Source organism: Heterocephalus glaber, unplaced genomic scaffold (genome assembly GCF_053883595.1).
Source record: "Heterocephalus glaber isolate CG9 unplaced genomic scaffold, H.glaber_assembly_v1.0 deba00000122, whole genome shotgun sequence".
Classification (NCBI taxonomy): Eukaryota; Metazoa; Chordata; class Mammalia; order Rodentia; family Bathyergidae; genus Heterocephalus; species Heterocephalus glaber.
The window spans coordinates 70,026,613-70,042,546 of record NW_028258138.1 but is presented as its reverse complement, the minus strand read 5'-3'; the positions used below and the strand labels follow the sequence as shown (position 1 = coordinate 70,042,546).

Here is a 15,934-nt window from a genome sequence, read left to right as displayed (position 1 = left end):
TGCTACTAATCTACTTTGCATTTCTATGGATTTACTTATTCTGGACATTTCCTGTGAATGGAATCATATATTACAGAGCATTTTGTGTTTGGCTTCTTTTACTAGTATAATGTTTCATAGTTCATCATTATTATATACAATGCTTTATTTCTTTTCATGGCTGGTCAATATTCATATATATATATACACACACACACATCGTTTCTCGGCCTTTTGGCTAAGATCAAGTATATATATACACATGCACAATTTTTTTGATCTACTATGTTTTGTTGATGGACATTTGTATTACATCCAACTTTTGGCTATTTAGAATAGTGCTGCTGTGAACATTTGTGTACAAAATTTGAAAAATTTGTTATTTCTTTTGCATATATAGATAGTAATCGCTGAGTCCTAAGTATTTCAATGTTTAATTTACTGAGAAACTACCAATATGTTTTCCAGTGCAGATGTACTATTTCATATTGCCATGAGCAGTGTATTAGGGTTCTAGTTTCTTTCCATCTTTTCTTAACACTTACTTTCCATTGTTTTGATTATGGTTGTTCTAGTTGGAGTGAAATGATTTCCATTTACCTAATGATGAATGATGTAGACTTTTCTTCTCTTGTGCTTGTTGGGTGTTGAGTGTCTTTGGAGAAATGTCTATGCAAGTCCTTTGCTTTTTAAAAATTATGGGGTTTTTTGTTGAGTTATAAGCATTCATTCATATATATATATATATATATATATATATATCTATCTTCTATATGCCTATACCCATATTAGTTACATGATTGGAGAGGTTTTTCCATTCTGTGGTTTATCTTTCTAGTCTCTTGGTATTGCTCTTTGATGTACAATTGAAATTTTGATGAAGTTGAATGTATTTTTCTTGCTTATGCTTTTGGTATCATACCTAAAAAAAGCAGTGCCAAATCTGTGGTTATGAAGATGTACCCATGTTTTTCCCTAAAGATTTTATGGTCTTATTTTACATATTTAGATCCCTGAATAATTTCTGAGTTAACCATCTAATTGTCTAAGCTCCATTTTTGTAAAATTTGTTTTTTCCCTTTGAGTTACCTTGGCATGTTTATTGCTAATCAAGTAACCTTAAATGCATGGATTTACTTCTGTATGCTCAGTTTTACTTCTTTGGTGTATATAGCTTATCTTTATGCCAAGCTATTGTTATGTGGCAAAGTACCACATTGTCTTAATTATTGTAGCTTTGTGGTACACTTTGAAATCAGGAAGTTTATGTCTCCAATTCTTTTTCAAGATTGCTTTGAGTAGTTAGGGCTCTTTGTAATTCTGTAATGAATTTTAGGGTCAGATACTCTGTTTCTGTAAAAAAAGGCCTTTGGGAGTTTGATAGGAGTTGTGATGAATCTGTAGGTACCTTATTTTTTAATTTATTTATATGTTTTTATTTATAGGTCTTTTATGCTGAAAATCTGAGACTATGGAATGATTTTTATTATATGTTTATATATATTAGCATTGCTACTTTGAAATTATTATAGAAAATAGTTATCAAAATTCTACTAGGAATGGATAGTCAAATTAGTATTTTAAAGTCATTTGAAAAGATTTGTTCTTTGTGAGTTAAGCCACCTATTACAGTTAGATTCGTTTTTAAATTTTTAGGAGTAACTTTTTAAATTTGAGTTTTGTTTTATAATTGTGTGAAATATTTACACGGCTACCAAACCAACACTACAATATGAAGTGATGTCAGGAAAGTCAAATTTTAGCCTCTCCATCCTAGTAACGGTTTTCACTTGTATTTGGTTACTTAAACAGTATGAATACTTAACTCATATTTCTCTTTTCTTTATTTGTCCCTTGTATTTATTATTTTTTAAACAGAAATCCTGGAGATAATTCATAGTAGTATATAGAGCTCTACCTTACTGCTTTTTTTTTTTTAATTTTTTTTGGTACCAGAGATCGAACTCAGGACCTTGCGCGTGCCAGGCACGCTCGGTACCACTGAGCTAAATCCCAGACCCTTCCTTACCTTACTGCTTTTTATACCTGCATAGCACTCTGATTTTCTTTTTCTTTTTTTTTTTTTTAAGTCAGGCAGTTCACTATTGATGGACATTGGGATACACCGTAAGGAAATTTTGATTGAACCAGATGTTTGGTTCTTCTGATACTGAAACTTCAAACAAAATATTTTATTTCCATTTTTATCATGAAGACATTTTACCAAAGATATCAGTACTCAGAACAGTATAGAAGTATATCTAATAAAAAGTTAAAATTTTTTCCTAATTTCCATGGACTCACTTTTCTTGTTTCTATTTTCAGAAATTACCACTAGTAAGTTAGTTCAAGACATTTTTCTGAGTGTGTACAACATTTATACATTACAGATGTTTTAAAACAAAATTGGGATCATAAGGATTCTGCAGCTTATGCAATATCTGTTGAATGATGTGAAAAGATTATTAAATGCAAGTAAGACTTTTAAAATGATTTTGAGACATTTTTTATTGTCATGAAAATACATGAGAGAGAGTGTGTGTGTGTGTGTGTGTGTGTGTGTGTGTGTGTGTACTTGCTAAATTTTCTGTATTATAAGGTTTTTCTTGTTTTTTTTTGTGGATCAAACTCAGGACCTTGTGCTTGCCAGGCAGGTGCTGGCGCCACTGAGCTAAACCTCTGGCCCCCTGTATTGTAAGTTTTGCTCTAAAATTCAAAGTGATGTGTACAGCTATATTTCTCTTTATTTTCTCTGTATACTCAAACTTTTTATTTGGAAAGAAATTGAGAAAAATTTTGTTTTAGTGATCTACTATGGTTTACTAAAAGTAAACCTGGTAAAAGTAAATCAGTAAATAGGGATTCCTATTTACCACCAGTGTCTAATGTAAGTTTCCTTAAATTAAAATAAGGGAGGAACCTTTGACTATCTTGTTCATCACCAGGTCCCTAGCACCTAGAACAGCGACGGCTTCCCATTCTTTCTGTCTATATTTGTTTTGTTGTACAAATTATAACTGGATCACACTGTACGAAACATGCTGTATTTTTTTTTTTTTTGGTATCGGGGATTGAACTCGGGTCCTTGTGCTTACAAGGCAGGCAGTGGAACCACTGAGCTAAATCCCTGGCCCCATGCTGTATTTGTTTTTCTTTTTCATTTGTCAATGTAACATGGACTTCTTTATGCACTAGTACTTATTTATGGATTATGTAACTAAGTAGTTTTAAAGACTAATTGGAATGCTTTATTTTTCCTTTGACTTTGAGCATTAGTATTTTGTTTTTAAATATTAGTGAATAATACTAAGTTGAGGACTGTGATGGCCTGAGGGTGTATGACTACCTGTAGGATCAAAAAGTGAACATGTTTTTATAGAATGCCAGTATATATAACATCTAATGGGTGATTATTCTGGTGATGAATACTGGAATAATTTAATGTATTTTTGACAAGTAATTCACATAAGGAGGAATAAAATAGTGAACATGTCAAAGAATTTTCAGTTTAGTATAATAAAAGAAAACAAATAAAAGGAGATAACACTCTTTGTTCCTGAGTCAGATTGTCAAGGATTAGAATTATAATCAGTTTGCAGCAAGAGTTGCTGGAAATGTGTTGTTGAAGTAGAATAAATAGGAATATTCTTTCTGGAGGGCAGTTTGATAGTTTCAGAAGTTCTACTTCTGGAGCTTTATTTCAAGGAAAAAATATGCCCACAAACTTAGATATACTTGAATATTATAAAATTTTACTTCTAGGACTAATAACATTAGTACGTAAAGCATGCATTCTCTGTGCCAAAAATTGCATTTATTTAATTCTCTCAACAATCTTCATCTTGTAGGATGACAGGCGATAATGTAGAAGAATGTTTAGCATGGAAATAAATTCAGAATGGTGGGTGAAAATACATTTCAAAGGAAACTTTGTTATTTTAAAAAAATGTCCTTAGATTTTACAAAAGGATTTGCTTCAGGAATCCTATAAACAGAAATTGTCTAAGTACCTTTAAAATAGGATTTCCTTAGTAATAGTTTAAATGTACAAGGAACTCTTGTTGAGCACATAAAATAACAAATTAAAATGAAGCGTACTTGTAGTTTTTTATTTCAGTGGTATTTTTAAATGATAGAAATGGAAAGAATGGAAAGTTAAGCTTCTAAAGTTGAAAGCCTGACAATGGCAAAATGGCAGAATCTTTTAAATGTCCATGTTGTCCTTGCTGGGGAAAAGCATTACCAAACATGAATGAATGAATGGGCTTGCTACATTTTTATGATATTGTAAACAAGTATTTCCCTTTTCCAGTAGGAATTCAGTTAACCTTTTTTTTTTTATTCTTTAAATTTTAAAACAGTGTCTCGCTGAGTTGCTAAATTGTCCAGGCTGGGCTTGAGCTTGTGGTTCTCATGCCTCCAGCTTCCTGGGTTGCTGGGATGGATTACAGGTGTGCCCCACTATACCCAGCTCAGTTTCCTTATTATTTAATCTTAGAATAACCTTACGTTTTTATGTTGCTTCTAGTCTTTTCAAGAAGTGAATATGATCTAGAACTAGAATTTTTGCTAGTTTTATGTTGTTTTGAGTTTGTTAAAAAAATTTTTCTCTTTTTTTCCCTCCGTGTCTACTCTTCCCTTCTTTCCCCTGCTGCCTTTAAGATGTAAGCTGTATGAGCACAGGGTTTTTGGTTTTTTGTTCATTGTGTATCCCCAGAGTTAAGAATGATGCCTGGCACATAATGGGATTGCAGCAAATTTTTAAAAAATAAAGTAGTAGGGTCTTTATAGATGGTTGAATTTTCTGTTTGGTTGGTAGAGGTGAAATTTTAAGTGTTTACAAAAGGTTAGAGTTCCATGGTTGTTTTGTAGACTGCATGTTTCATTGTAAAAGTCTAGTGGTAGAATTATAGGCTAATTTGGATATATGGTAGCTTATTAAATATTTCTAAATGAATAAAAAGGGTAAGAATGAGTAGGTGGGGCTGTGAGTTTCTCACCTAAGAGGCTTAGCCTTTTTGGTATTAGTGTTGCACTAAGATTTCAGAGCTCTCTCCCTTTCTTGCTCTGTTGGTCTTTTACTGAGATTCACCCCAGAACTTTGTGTTTGTAAGTGTATACCTTTGGGAATAGGAAGTTATGAGGAAAGGTATTGTATAAAACTTGCTGCAGGATTGCTTTCTTGGAATCAAAACTGTTGTTGAATGTTAATTAGTACCACAGCTTTGTATGAAGGCTTTTAGACTCAAGTGATAATGAGACTCATTAGTAGAGAGACAGTGCCAGATGTCCCAAGACATCTACATTTACTCTTGCAACACTGAAGCCTAACTATATGCTAGGCACTTTGTTAAACTCCTACAGATACAAAGGTCAAATAGGGCAGATTGTGTAATTAAGAGAAGGTCAAAGGTGTCTCTTCTACAATGCTATTTCTAGGTGGAGGTTTTCCAAAAATCAGAGGAATTTATTTTCTTGGATATTTTTGGTTTTTGTTTTATTTGGGTTTTTTTTGTTGTTGTTTTTTTTTGTGCCTGCAATCGAATTCTGGACCTTGAGCTTGTGAGGTAGGCCCCAGAACCACTGAGCTAAATCACCGGCCCTGCCTTTTATTTAAATTGAAAGTGAATGTGAGCCATTAACTATTAAGAATACATGTAATAAGTATGATTTTGATAACAATTTGCTAATGAGCCATAGTTTGCATTAGCATTTACTATTTATGTCTTACACTTTACGTTCTTTTTTTAACACAGTCCTTTTAACAATCCTGAGAAAAATTACTACCTGTATTTTACAAATAAGAAAATTGAGTTTAGAGTAAGAAAATTGAGTTTAAGTAATTTGTTTAAGGCTCACAGATTATAAGATAAGAATTTTAAACGAAGTTTCTTTGCTGACAAGAGTCCATTAACTTTTTGTGACACTGTGTGTGTGTGTATTTTTCTGGGATATGTGTATTCTTTTATCCTATGTCTGTAGATAATGATGAATAGATGTACTGAAGTTGGGATTTTTTTTTTTCTTCACTCTTTTTCTTTTTAGATCTACTGAATTTAGAAGCTTTGCTGCAATATTTACTGCCCAAATTGAATCTCTGGCTTTTGAGCTAGAGTATTAAAAAATGAAAAGACTCTTATTAGAAAAGTAAGATATGTTCATGGTAGAAGGAAATACAAGATTGAGGGAAAAGAAAAGGAGAAAAGTGATACAAGGTAGCTGGGATGAAGAAAGATTCTGGTTAATTAATTTACTGTTAACCTTTGGTGTGTAAGTGGTATTTAACCTAATACAGTTTAGACCCCAAAAGTTATGAGACCTGGCATCAAATCTCAGCTCCACTATTTAATGGTTAGTGATTTGGGGGCACCTTTCTCCAGTTTTGCAAATGAGAGAACTCAAGTGAGAGATCACCTAGCTAACTTACAGGATTTTGAAGATTAAATGCACAAATATATGCAGAAGTTTCAGGCATATCTTAGTTCTTTGCACATAGATATATTAACTTTTACTGAAATGAATCGTCAGAAATTATAAATGCCCTTGTAAAACCTAATATATCAAGAATGTCTTTCTTTATAAACAATAGCTTTTAAATTGTCAGATAACTTATCTACATAGTGGAATGCTATTATATTCCCTTCTTGCTAGAAATTTAATTATTTCCAGTTTTATCTTTGTAGTTTTACATAATATTTCAATGAATATTCTTGAAGTAGCAGAACTTTGCATGTCCTTTAGGCTAGTTTGCTGATTGAGGAATATATATACTAAGATTTCTAATCCATTTTGTTAGATTGCCTTCTAAAAACTTATAGTAATTTATGTCCTAGTAATAATTTATATGGACATCTCCCCATAGAAAACTTCCTAAACAGAGTGAAAGAATTTGACATACAGATAAGTGAGGCATATAGGACTCCAACTAGCCATGATCAAAAAAATCTACACCTAGACATATAATAATCAGGATCCCAGAAACACAACAGAACAACAAACTACTACAAGCAGTTAGTGAAAAGAAACAAATCACATACAAAGGAAAGCCCATCAGAATCACAGCAGACTTCTCAATGCAAATGCTCAAGTCAAGGAGAGCCTGGAGTGAGGTATTTCAAGCCCTAAAAGAAAACAACCTCCACCCCAGACTGATGTATCCTGCAAAACTATCTTTCAAATTGATGGGGAAATAAGATATTTCCACAACACAGAACACAAGAAAATAACATGACAAGGATAAGTCAATACATATCAGTCATAACCATCAATGTTAATGGCCTCAATTCACCAATCAAAAGAAATAGACTGGCGGAATAGATTAAGAAGCAAAATCCAACAATATGGTGTATACAAGAAATGCACCTAATTCAAAAAGAAATTCAGACTGAGAGTAAAAGGATGGAAAACAGTTCTCTATGTGACAGGAATCTGGAAAAAAGCAGGAATAGCTGTCTTATTTGCAGACAAAGTAGATTTCAAACCAAAACTAATTAAGAGAGACAAAGAAGGTCACTACATCCTTGTTTTTTGTTTTTGATTTTTTGGTAAGGGGATCCTACTCAGGACCTTGTTCTTGTGAGGCAGGCGGTGGAACCACTGAGCTAAATCCCTGGCCTATTACATCCTTGTAAAGAGAACAATCCAAAGGGAAGAGATGATAATCATAAATACTCATGCCCCCAACTATAAAAAACAAATATTAATGGACATGAAAAACCAAATAAGCACTAATACAGTTGTAGTGGGGGACCTTAATACCCCACTGTCACAAATAGATCATCTAGACAAAAAATCAATAATGAAATACTAGAACTGAACCAAGCTTTTGGACAAATGGATTTAATAGATGTCTGCAGAGTGTTCACCTCACAAAATCAGAATATACTTTTTGGCTGCACACGGGTCATTCTCCAAAATAGACCATATGCTAGCTCATAGAACATGTAAAGTAAATGTAAGTAAATGCAAAGGAACTGAAGTTATCCCCTGTATATTATCAGACCATTGTGCAGTTAAACTGGAGATCAGTAGCATAAGAAACCACAAGAACTCCACAAACACATGGAAATTGAATAACACTCTCCTGAACAACCGATGGGTCACAGAGGAAATTAAAAAAGAAATTAGTCAGTTTCTACAATTAAATGATAATGGCAGTACAGCATATAAGAGTCTGTGGGACACAATGAAAGCAGTTCTACGAGGGAAATTCATAGCAGTGAATGACCATACTAGGAAAACAGAGAGAGAGCTCAATAACCTAATTCTGAACCTCAAGCTCCTAGAAAAAAAAGAGCAAGACAAACCCAAAGCTCATACAAGGGAGGAAATTATAAAGATCAGAGCAGAAATCAATGCAATCAAGAGTAAGAGAACGATACAAAAAAACGAATTGAAAAGTTGATTTTTTGAAAGAATAAAATTGATAAACCCTTAACCAACCTTATCAAAAAAAGGAAAGAAAAGGCTCAAATCTATGCAATTAAGAAAAAAAAGGTGAAGTCACAACAGATCCAGCAGAAATCCAGAGGATCACCAATACCTACCTCAAGCACCTGTACTCTAATAAAATGGAAAATACAGAGGAAATGGACAGATTCCTAGATACAAATGAATTACCAAAGTTGAACAAAGAAGATATAAATGTTCTAATCACTCCAGTTACAATCAGTGAAATTAAAAATGTAATTAAAAATTTACCAACAAAGAAAAGCCCAGGTCCTGATGGCTTCACTGCTGAATTCTACAAGACATTTAGAGAACTATTGCCACTAGTCTAAACTCTTCAATGAAATTGAAAGGGAAGCAATACTTCCAAATTCATTCCTGGAAGCAGGTGTTACTTTGATTCCAAAACCAGGGAAAGACCCAACCGAAAAAGAGAACTACAGGCCAATCTCCCTAATGAACATAGACGCAAAAATCCTCAACAAGATACTGGCAAACAGAATACAGAGGGTCATCAAGAAGATCATACACCCTGACCAAGTCAGATTTATCCCAGGGGTGCAAGGATGGTTCAACATATGTAAATCAATAAATGTAATGCACTATATTAACATAGCCAAGGACAAAAACCATATGATCATCTCAATAGATGCAGAAAAAGCATTGAACAGAATTTGACACCCATTCATGATAAAAACCTTACAGAAAATTGGAATAGACAGTCTTTATCTCAACCTGATAAAGACTATCTATGAAAAAACCAACAGCCAACATCATACTGAACGGTCAGAAACTTGACAGATCCTTTTTTTTTTTTTTTTTTTTTTTTTAACAGATCCATTTTCATGTCAATCATTGATGAAATGACTAGAATGAAACAGGGAATCTGTCCACCAGACAGATTTCCAAGTTTTTCCAAGTTGTTACTTACTGGGTGGGTGAATTAACTTTATTGAAGGCAGTATTTTTTTTTGTACCAGGGATCGAACTCAGGTCCTTGTTGCGCAGCAGGCGGCAGAACCACTGAGCTAAATCCCCGGCCCTGAAGGCAGTATTCTTAACAATCTTTGTTTAATGTTGTATCTCTATTTTGATGCATTTTCTTGTTTTCTCTATATAGTCTCCCAACTCTAATGCTCAGTTTCATAAGATACTATACTAAGAACCTAAATATTTTAAAAATTCATGTTGATTGTGGCATTTTGCTCTAAAAAATAATTGTTCCCAATTATGAAAATGATGCATGATCATTATAGGAAATTTAAGAGGTACTTAGAAGCATAAAAAAAAATTTTTTTGTCACTATGAATAAGCAGAGTGGCGCCAATATACTGTTATTACCATGCTATGCTGGAAGTTATTTCAATATAAAAAAGGCTAGGAAGTTGATGATACACAAATTCTTCCTGTATTGTAAATAAATTTTATGTCTTTTGTGACATAACTTCTTAGGATGCCTTACTAGAGTTTTATTGGTAACTCCTGTGTATTCCAAGATACTTTGGATAAAAAGAACATGACAGTTTGCCCTGTCACCAAGTTTGTACCTTGATGGAAAATATACATATTGTGTGATGATATAGCCACAACAATTGTGAATAATATGGAGGAACCTAATAAGCAAGCTCTTGTTGAGAGATGATAGGGGTGTAAATAGAAGGGAGTTTATTTGAGATTGAGGTTGTGTAATCTTTCTTTAGTATATGATGATTTATTTGGACGTTTGGGTCAACAGAGATGGAGGAATCATGAGTGATTCCCAGTTACTTGGAAAATTGAGTAGGGGTGGATAATGGTGTTTACCCCTCTCCAAACAAAACAGAATCCCTTGTGCATCCTACATTTTCCCAGCTCTATTCTCTTTCCAAGAAGGGCTTGAGAAATGTTGGGAAGTGGAGAGGTGTGGGAGGCATTTGGAGAGCTGCCTGGAGGCTGGTGTGGGCTAGTGTTAGCAGAGTAGTATAAATGGTTGACCCCAGGTGAAGGTCATCCGTCGAGCATTTTTAGCAAGCATTTTTAGCGCAGTTGGTCAGTGGCCTCTAACATTTGAGGGACAAGCAGAGAAAAATGAATCTAGTCAAGAGTAGTCAGAAATTTTAGGTGTACTGTGCAAGGCAACTGACTGGAGTTCGGAGAAAAAAAATGAGGGTTTGAGGAAAGGGATCCAAAATGTGTACTACTCACAAGACAATTAAGATCTGAACAGTGTTTATTAGATGTAGGAGTTGCTGGGTGGAGGATGGATTTATGACTTAGGAAAAAACAGTTCAACTGAGAAATTGAGTAAAGAAGCCAGAGAAGCTGAGGGCAAAGGTGAGGCAATAGAAAATGTGTAGTGAATGCTGATTACTGTTTCAGAGATTTTCTAATGATGAATGCTATGAAGTACAATTTAAAAGCGGGCAAAAAATAGGGATTCAGGTATGTTTATAGTCTAAGGAAGAAGAGGAGGAGGGAATTATGGATTGAGCTAAGAGATGGCAGGAAATACTATTATCTTGAACTTTGTAGAAAAATGTTTTCAAGCAGTGTTTTAAAATTTTTTCCAAAAACATATATTTTAGACAGTATTAAATATGATTTTGGGTACCTTTTCATCATACTTCAGTTGTCATGAATATCAGTTATTTTACTGTCTTACTGGAGGATATAGAAATAGTCCCATTCTAAAATACAACAACTTAGTGTCATTTAATGCAGTCATACAGTAGCTTTTTAATAGTTCCCTCTTTTCCTTGCGTGTGCACATTTCCCTCTTTCCTCATCTTATTAATGTTGTTGGTCCTAGCAGTAGTAGCACCTTTTCTGCAAATATGATAAGTAAATGTGAACTGGGAAATCCCTATTACAAATTGTTAAACTTGTGCTGTGAATGAAGTTACTGATTTTAATCAGTAGATTGTAAGGAAGGTCCGGGGATGCTTCCTTAAAATTTAGTCTGTAATATATGAGGCTTTCTGTTGCCGTCCACGTAAGAATGTAGAGGTTGAACTGGTTGTGGTGGTGTGCACTTATAGTCCCAGTTACTTGGGAAGCTGGGGCAGGAGGCTCTATTGAACCCAGGAGTTTGAGGACAGCTTGGACAGCTTAGTGGAACACCCTCTTAAAAGAGAAAAAAGAATGTAGACCTCTCTCAATAGTGTGCTTTAGAATCCCAGTCCCAACACTTAATTGTGACCTTTAACAAATGACTTGGAAACTTAGCTTTCTTCCTCTTTTAAAGTGGTGATGATTAGTAGTACCTCTTTCACAGAGCTGTTTGGAGATTAAACGTTGCAATGCTTGAAAATCACAGCTTGACACAGAGTAGGTACTTAATCAGTAAATGTTAACTGTTAATAATTATTTTCTCCATCTTCAAAATCTTTATTTTTCAAGCTTGATGTTTCTAGAAGTCTTTTTGATTACATGGTTACTAACTATATTTCAAAAGGGAATAGATTCAGAGGCATATGGCATGATTTTATATGTCTGAGAGGACAGTGAGAATTTGCAGCTTCTATAAAGAACTAGATTTATTTTCTGAGATAGATTAGTTGGTTGTTGCAGCTGTTTAGGGATTTTTTTCTTAGAGGCAGTTGGAAATGCTATGTTTCTTGAAGTGGTTCTGTAATCCTTATTTTTTTTTGTGATTGAATACTAAAACATATTTAAAAATGAGAGGGAAGATGAAAGATGACCCGGAATTACTGTATGAGATATTTACTTGGAGTGTGTGGGAATAGGCCGGGAGTAGAGGTTTTGTGGACTAGCTATTTTAAGAGTTCATTAATATTGCAGGTTTAGTATCAGAACTCCTGGGTGGGCCAGGGATTTAGCTCAGTGGTTCGATCTCCAGTACCAAAAAAAAATGAATTACTGGGTAACCTGTAATTTAACCCAAGGTAGTCCTTGGAGGGCAGGAAGTTAGGGTTTGTGCCGTGGTCTGACAAAACCTGTGGTATTCACCTTTTAAACATGAGAATTGTACTCTTTAAAAAAAGAGACAGAGCAAAATTATCTGCTAACCAAGATACTGTCAGAATTCTATACCTGTTGGAATTACCACTTAGATGCTCTGTAACTACCTTAAATTGAACATGTTTAGAAGATACTTCTGTCTTCTGTAGAAGATACTTTCTTTGCTCACCTCCTGTCCTTCCTGAAACACAATGAAGCATGCTATTTTTTTTCTCTTATTTTGGTAAATATCTGTTATCCGTAGTTTCTTCCTTACACCTAGTTTGTTTCTTCCTCACACCTAGTTCTCCACCTCTTAAGGCTGTCCCCTAAATGTCTCTGGAATCTATCCATCTTCAGTTCTACAGTCCTTTTAAGTTTACAACCAATCCAAACTGCTTAGATTAGAGGTTCAAAAACTATAGCTCACAAGGCCAAATACAACCAGCACTTGTTTTTGTAAACCAAGTTTTACTTGAATAAAGCCTTGCTCTATAAGTTTATATCTTCATTTTTTTTGTGGCTATTTATTCCTCAAAGGGAGAATTGTATAGTTATGACAGATTCTATGGCCTGAAAAGCCTAAAATATTTACTGTCTCACCCTTTATAGAAACTTTTTGTCCAGCCTTGGACTATTATTTTCTGTCTCTGTCTTAGATACTTTCTTTCGCTGGGATACAATACCCGACACTCAAAATTTAAAGAAGTTTATTTTGGCTCAAAGTTTGTAAAGATTTCAGTCCATAGTCAGAATGCTGGCTCCAAGCTGGGCATTGTGACAGAGGCATAGCAGTGGAGAGCCGCTCAGAGAGGGTGCTGGGGTAGGGAAACAAACCCTTTCAGGCCACACCCCCACAGTGAGCTGCCTCTTCTGACCAGAACCCCCCCCCCCCGACCGCCCCCCCCGACCAGACCCCCCCGGCCCCCCCACCAGACCCCCCCACCAGACCCCCCCCACCAGACCCCCCCCCCCAACCATAAACCCCGTAATCCACTCACTTTCCAAAAGCCCTGCCTATGGGACATCTATAGTCAGCTGATTTTTTTTTTTTTTTTTTGGTACCGGGGATCGAACTCTGGTCCTTGCGCTCGCGAGGCAGGCGGCGAAACCACTGAGCAAAATCCCCGGCCCAATAAAGATCTAGACCCTACTTGGCCTGTGAACCTACTTGTGCCATTTCCTCTTTTACCTTTTTTTTTTTTTTTTTTTGCTACCGGGGATTAAATTTGGGTCCTTGCGCTTGCGCAGCAGGAGGCGAAACCACTGAGCTAAATTCTCAGCATGGGGGAACATCTAGATATAAACCACAACACAAGCCTTGTCTGCCTTTCACCCCACCCCCCCAGGTAAACATTGAATAGTCCAATTGTAAGGGCTGGGGATTTAGCTCAGTGGTACTGCCGCCTGCCTCGCAAGTGTAAGGTCCCTAGTTCGGTCCCCGGTACCAAAAAAAAAAGTCCGATTGTACATTCCCCTGAGTGAGTTTTTCATTTAATACTCATTCCTTACTAAATGAAATTAAAAGACTTTTATCACCATGTGAAAATTCCTACCGACCTGTCAAAGCTTATTTTCTTGTTCAGAAGGCATCTCGATCTCTGGTATGTACTTTTACCTTTGCCTGAAATAGTTTTCTGTCTCTGGCGGATTTATCTGTCTCTCTAAATCTACCACAGATACCTTCCTAGGAAGGCTTCTAACATTCCAGATGACTCCCTCTTCTGTGCCTTTTTTACACCGTTTACAATTTTTGTTATACTTAATGTAATCTATTGTGCAGTTTTAGGCATTTGACAGCATTCCCCTACTAGATTTTAAAATCAGCCAGGTCTAGGCCTAGAGCTTGACACTGAATATTCCTTCAAGATGTGTGTGTTGGCTGAATAATAGATTGCTTTTGTGTTACCCTCTTCTGAGTTAAAATATCAAAGGTACAAATTATGTCTGGACACTTATACATCTTCTGATTCTGTCAAGGGAAATACTAAATCCATTGTAGGTACACATACTGGTTAAATTATTGATTTGAATTGTCATCTAAAGTGAAGAGGCACGAGGATTCCTTTTGGTGAGGCTTGACATTCATCAGAGTAGTAAGACTAGCTAAGCCCATTAAAAAAGGGACTTGATTCCTTTACTACTTACCTACTAACTTAACTGTTAACATTTACCCCAGTCATATGCAGTCATTGTTTTCTTTTTTCTATTGAGAATTTGAAGGATTAATTATTGAATATTGTATGTTATTATATTTCATAAGATGTTCTACCGCAGTGCATATATAAGGAACAATTTAGGTGGAATGTGCTAAATTAATGCATTATTATAGGACAAAATCAACTGAGTTTTAGTGTAGCTGTAAGTGGAAGCATTTAAAATAGAGTGCTTCTGGCCCCTTTAACTGTTAGCTATCTATGCTGTTTCTTTATTGGATTAATTTGCATTTGAGGGTACCTCTGGTAAGATTCCTAGTAGGACTATCAACAGCATCATCAACAACAAACACCTAGCTAGTGTTTTTTATGTGTCAACCATTGTTTTTTAAGCACAGTGGATAAATTGACCCACTTACTCTCCAAAACCATGAGATGAGGTCTTGTTATCCTTATTTAACATATGAGGAAACTTGAGGCACAGAGAACTGAAATGAATAAACTTGGTTAAGTTATAGAGCTAGTAAGTTCTCTGTAGATAATGGAACAGTTTTGAGAGCATATTCCTTGCCTTCTCTTCCTCTTTAATGCAAACTGGTGTTTTTGGATCAGTAGGGGAAATGAGGAAAGTATTAAATGGTTGAAGAGGTGGTCTTAACATTTATCATGATCAGCTGGAGGACTTCTTTTTAACATTGTTTTATTTTATCTTTTACCAGAAGTTGAGGCATGAATTTTTGTTTTTGTTTTGTTTTGTTTTTGCCTTGTACCCTGCAGCTTAGATGAGTTTATGCCAAGAACTGTGGGGATGATGATTACAATCAGAAAGTTAAACATATATAATGAAACATAAAATTGTTAACATGGCTCTAGAACTTGTAATTTTATAATTTTGAGGAGATATAGTCCTTCTATCTGGAAGTATATTTATTGTGGTAAGCAAGAATAGATCATCATTGGAGGTGGATAAGAGTGGTCTTCCAGGTGATGCTTTTAGCAGGCTTAGAAAAATATAACTTCTATGTGGCAGATTGCATAAAGCTTAAATGCTCAGCTTAATGTGCTACCACTTATATCAAGTTAGGTATAGAACATTTTCATTTCCAGAAGGCTTTTTTGTGCCCCCCCATCAATAAATACCTCACTCTTTATTTTGCTTAAAATTGTACTTATTATTATATTGACTTGTATTAGTGTGCTTTTTATACTAGAATGTAAACTTGGTTTTGATCACCACTCTGTTCAGCATAATGTTTGACATAAAGTAAATGTTCAGTAACTTTGTTGAATAAATTAATTGAAAAGTATTTGTTATATATGGCACACAGATGCTGTTTTAGTACTAGGTGCTGAGGATAAATGATTAATTTTAGTTTTCTGTGATGAGACTTTTGACATTGAGCATACTTATA

The 15,934-nt window shown here is 35.0% G+C and overlaps 1 protein-coding gene across 5 annotated transcripts in view; it reads left to right on the top strand.

Moving 5' to 3' along the window:
- The window catches only part of Gsk3b (glycogen synthase kinase 3 beta), a 189,254-nt gene that overhangs the window by 20,397 nt on the left and 152,923 nt on the right, over positions 1 to 15,934 (top strand). Inside the window, exon 1 of one of the 5 annotated variants that reach the window (XM_021263075.2) lies at positions 11,643 to 11,733. The exons of the other annotated variants lie outside the window; for them this stretch is intronic. Coding sequence (XP_021118734.1) covers positions 11,706 to 11,733 — 28 coding nt within the window. The 5' untranslated portion in view covers positions 11,643 to 11,705. Of the gene's footprint in view, positions 1 to 11,642; positions 11,734 to 15,934 lie in introns of those variants that run through there. 5 annotated transcript variants of the gene reach the window in all.